Source organism: Cannabis sativa, chromosome X (assembly GCF_029168945.1).
Source record: "Cannabis sativa cultivar Pink pepper isolate KNU-18-1 chromosome X, ASM2916894v1, whole genome shotgun sequence".
Classification (NCBI taxonomy): domain Eukaryota; kingdom Viridiplantae; phylum Streptophyta; class Magnoliopsida; order Rosales; family Cannabaceae; genus Cannabis; species Cannabis sativa.
This window is the reverse complement of record NC_083610.1, coordinates 53857230-53861108: the sequence shown is the minus strand read 5'-3', so window position 1 is coordinate 53861108 and position 3879 is coordinate 53857230. Positions and strand designations below refer to the sequence as shown.

Genomic DNA, 3879 nt, shown 5'->3' with positions numbered 1-3879 from the left:
GGTTTTAATGATGAACATGGGAGGAAAGTTCTATGGAATGATCTTCGAAGCATAGCAAGACAAGATCCTTGGATAGTTTTTAGGGATTTTAATGATATCATTTATAAAGAAGAGAGAATTGGTGAAAGACCTAAGGTTGGCACATCTACTGCTTTTTTAGATTGTGTAAATGATTGCCAAATTTTAGATATCAAAAGCTGTGGCTGTTTCTTCATGTGGTGCAACAAGCAGCAAGCAAGGGATAGAATTTTCTCCAAGATTAATCAAGTATTGGCTAATCAATCGTGGTTGGACATGTTTACGATGGCTGAAGCTATATTTCTCAATGAAGGCACTTTTGATCATACTCCAGCTATGTTAAACATTTATCCTGATTTCCATAGTGGAAAAAAACCCTTTAAATACTTTTGAATGTGGACTTCGCACCCAAGATATCATCAGGAAGTAAAGAGAATTTGGGAGCAACAAGTTGTTGGAATAAAAATGCATCAAGTCGTCTTGAAATTGAAGGCCTTGAAATCTTTCTTTAGAGAATTGAATAAAGACTCTTATTCTGATATTCAGGCAGCAGAGATGAATGCTAAGAAAGAATTAGTGGAGATTCAAGGGTTGCTTCACCAAAACCCTTTAGACATTAAAATGCAGAATAAGGAACTGGAGGCCAAGGAGCTGTATGTTAAAGTCCATAAAGACTCCTGTTCGTTTCTACAACAGAAGTCTAGGATCAATTGGTTAAAGGATGGGGATGAAAATACAGCTTTGTTCCATTCTGGCATCAGAGAGAGGCAGTGTCAAAACAGAATTTTATCCATTTCAGATGCAGATGGAAAAAGATTAGAAGATCCTGAGGGTATAACAAAGGCGTTCCTTGGGTTTTTATCAAAACATACTGAGTACTAAGATGGTTAATAGGAGAACTGTAGACCCCAAATTAATTAGAAGAGGCCCATGTATTACAGAGCAACATGTTCGGCTGCTTACGGCTACTTATGCACTGGAATAAGTTAAAACAGCCGTATTTACATCCCAGCAGGCAAGGCACCATGACCGGACGGGTATCACAGCTCATTTTATCAAGACAATTGGGATTTGATTGGGAACGATGTGTTTGAAGCTATCATCACATTCCTCTGCATAGGCCATCTGCTCAAGGAAATAAACTCGACAATCATCACACTTGTGCCCAAGAGAAAGTTCCCAAATGTAGTAAGTGATTACAGACCCATGGGTTGTTGCAATGTCTTATACCAAGTTGCAACTAAACTGATAGGCGGTAGATTGAAGCTCATACTTCCAAATATTGTAGCTCAAAATCAGGGGGATTCATAGCCCAAAATATTATGATTTGCCAAGACTTGATTAGGCATTATGGGAGGAAGAATGCTAAGGCTAATTGCATGATTAAATTAGACCTACAAAAGGCATATGGTTACGCATTATGGAGTGGAGATTTTTAGAAGAAATTTTATATGCTTTTCAGTTCCCAGTTCATTTCATTAAGAAAATTATGATCTACATCACTACTCCTAAATTTTCTCTGCTTTTCAATGGATCCTTGCATGGATTCTTCGAGGCTAAGAGGGGCCTCAGGCAGGGAGATCATATGTCACCCCTTCTATTTGTGTTGGGTATGGAATACCTCAGTAGAATTATGAAGACAATAGGTGATAAAGAAGAATTTCATTTTCATGAAATGTGTGGGGGATTAAAGATTAACCACTTTAGTTTTGCAGACGATGTCCTTCTCTTTTGTAAAGGTAATTTTAAGAGCATCTATTTGTTACTAAAGAGCCTCAAGTTATTCTCAATGACCTCGGGTCTTCACCCTAATAAACATAAAAATGCAATTTATTGCAGTGGAATGGGAGAAGAGGAAATAAGAAGGATAATGGATGCTTCAGGTTTTCCAAGAAGCAACATTACATTTAAATACCTCGGAGTACCTATTTGTGCCAAAAAAATATCATCCACTGAATGTTTAATCCTAGTAGAGAAGATGAAAACTAGAATTAGGGTGTGGAGCACAAGGAATTTGTCCGTTGCTGGAAGAACAATGCTAATTCAGTCGGTACTATTGATAATTCACACTTATTGGAGCCAGATTCTTATCCTTCCAAAAAAAGTAATAAAAGAATTAGAAAGTATATGCAGAAGCTTCTTATGGACAGGGAAAAACAACATGAATGGGCCAAATAATATTGCTTGGGAGAAGCTATGCAAGACTAAAAAAGCTGGAGGAATTGGGTTTCTAGACATTGGAAAGTGGAATCAAGCTATTGTGCCGAAACATGTTTGGGCAGTAGCTACAAAGAAGGACAACCTATAGGTGAAGTGGGTACATAGTGTGTATATTGATCATGAAGATTGGTGGGGCATAAGGCCCCTACTCAAAGATGCTGGTACTAGAGAAGAATAGTGAGCATCAAAGAGGTTGTTAAGCTAATTATGTCACTTGATCAGTTTGCAGCTAAGGATTTTAAAATTGCTTCTGCCTACAAGCTGCTTAATCATGAATAAAGAGATTTCCATGTTGGTAATCAGCTCTGGAGTAGGCTTAATGTTCCAAAACACAGTTTTGTACTTTGGATTGCAGTACACAACAAGCTGAGAATAAGAGATAGGCTCCTGCACTTTCACATCACAAATGAAGCTGCCTATTTGCTATGCAATAATGCAGAGGAATTTATCCAACATTTAATTTTTGTGTGCAAATTTTCACAGCCATGCTTACAAAGATAAAAGATTGGCTAGGTTGGAGAGTCAGATCTAACAACCTGCAGGGTATTCTAAGATGGATCAATTGAGCTAAAATGAGTAAATTCAAAAAGAGTTGCTACACTGTTGTGGTTGCACCTTGGTTTATAAAGTATGGCAGGCTCAAAATACTTTATTCTAGAGCAAGGAATGCACTGATCTCAAGGTGCTGGTCCAAGAAGCAAAATGGCTAGTGAAAAATATAATTACTTGTATAATGCCAAAGTGTATAGATCAAAGAGATATAGAATGGTTTAGATTGTTATAAGGTGATATATGTATAGAAAAATATGCTCCATGGAGAGTCGTAGCTTGTATAAAAGATGTTTGTATGCAATGAAATTTTTGATTCATCAAAAAAAAAATTAATATTAAATATGTAAGCATAATTGTAATTTTCAATCATATAAATGATATTTAAATTAATTTCTTATCTAATTATTAGTTTTTTAGCTAAACAATATTACTATTATTTATTATATACTAATCTAATTAATATTCTTGATATTTTGTTTATTATATAAATATTTTAAAAAATATTAATAATATAATATTTTTATTAAAACACATAATAAACAATTCTTGAAATTAATTAAATAAATAATAAATAGTTTTATAAAAATAAATAAATTAAATATCTTTTTTTATTAAAGAGTATTATCTATTTGTATGGATTATTATAATTTAAGAATTTTTTTAGTAAAATACAATATCCAAATTATAAATAATAATGTATATAAATTTTAAAAGTGTGTTTATTAAAAATTAAATAACATACAAATAAATAAAATATAAATATATGTTTATTATATTATTATAATCAATGTTTACAATTTTAAAGGATTATAGTAGTCGTTTATAATTATGAATATTTTTTAATAAACTACTAGATGTTATCAATATTATAAACATTAATATATATAAATTAGTTTTTTTTTCTTTTAGACATTATTTATAATATCACGTATTTATAAAAGATAAAATAAATAATTTTATAAAATTAATTTAAAGTTAGAATAAGTTTATATAAAAATAAACATACTAAATATTTTTTCTATTATAAAATAAATATTTATCATCTATCGTATTATGATTTATTATAAATTAGACAAAATAATAAAATAT

The 3879-nt window shown here is 31.9% G+C and overlaps 1 protein-coding gene across 1 annotated transcript; it reads left to right on the top strand.

Moving 5' to 3' along the window:
• Positions 1-1438: 1438 nt before the first annotated feature.
• Positions 1439-2326, top strand: LOC115725649 (uncharacterized). The gene has a single exon (XM_030655234.2). It carries the CDS (start codon positions 1439-1441, stop codon positions 2324-2326), a length of 888 nt encoding a protein of 295 aa, XP_030511094.2.
• The last annotated feature ends 1553 nt before the right edge of the window (positions 2327-3879 follow it).

Bases quoted from the DNA above. Each gene is read 5' to 3' on its own strand.
- LOC115725649 (XM_030655234.2), top strand. From the start codon at position 1,439: ATGGAGTGGAGATTTTTAGAAGAAATTTTATATGCTTTTCAGTTCCCA.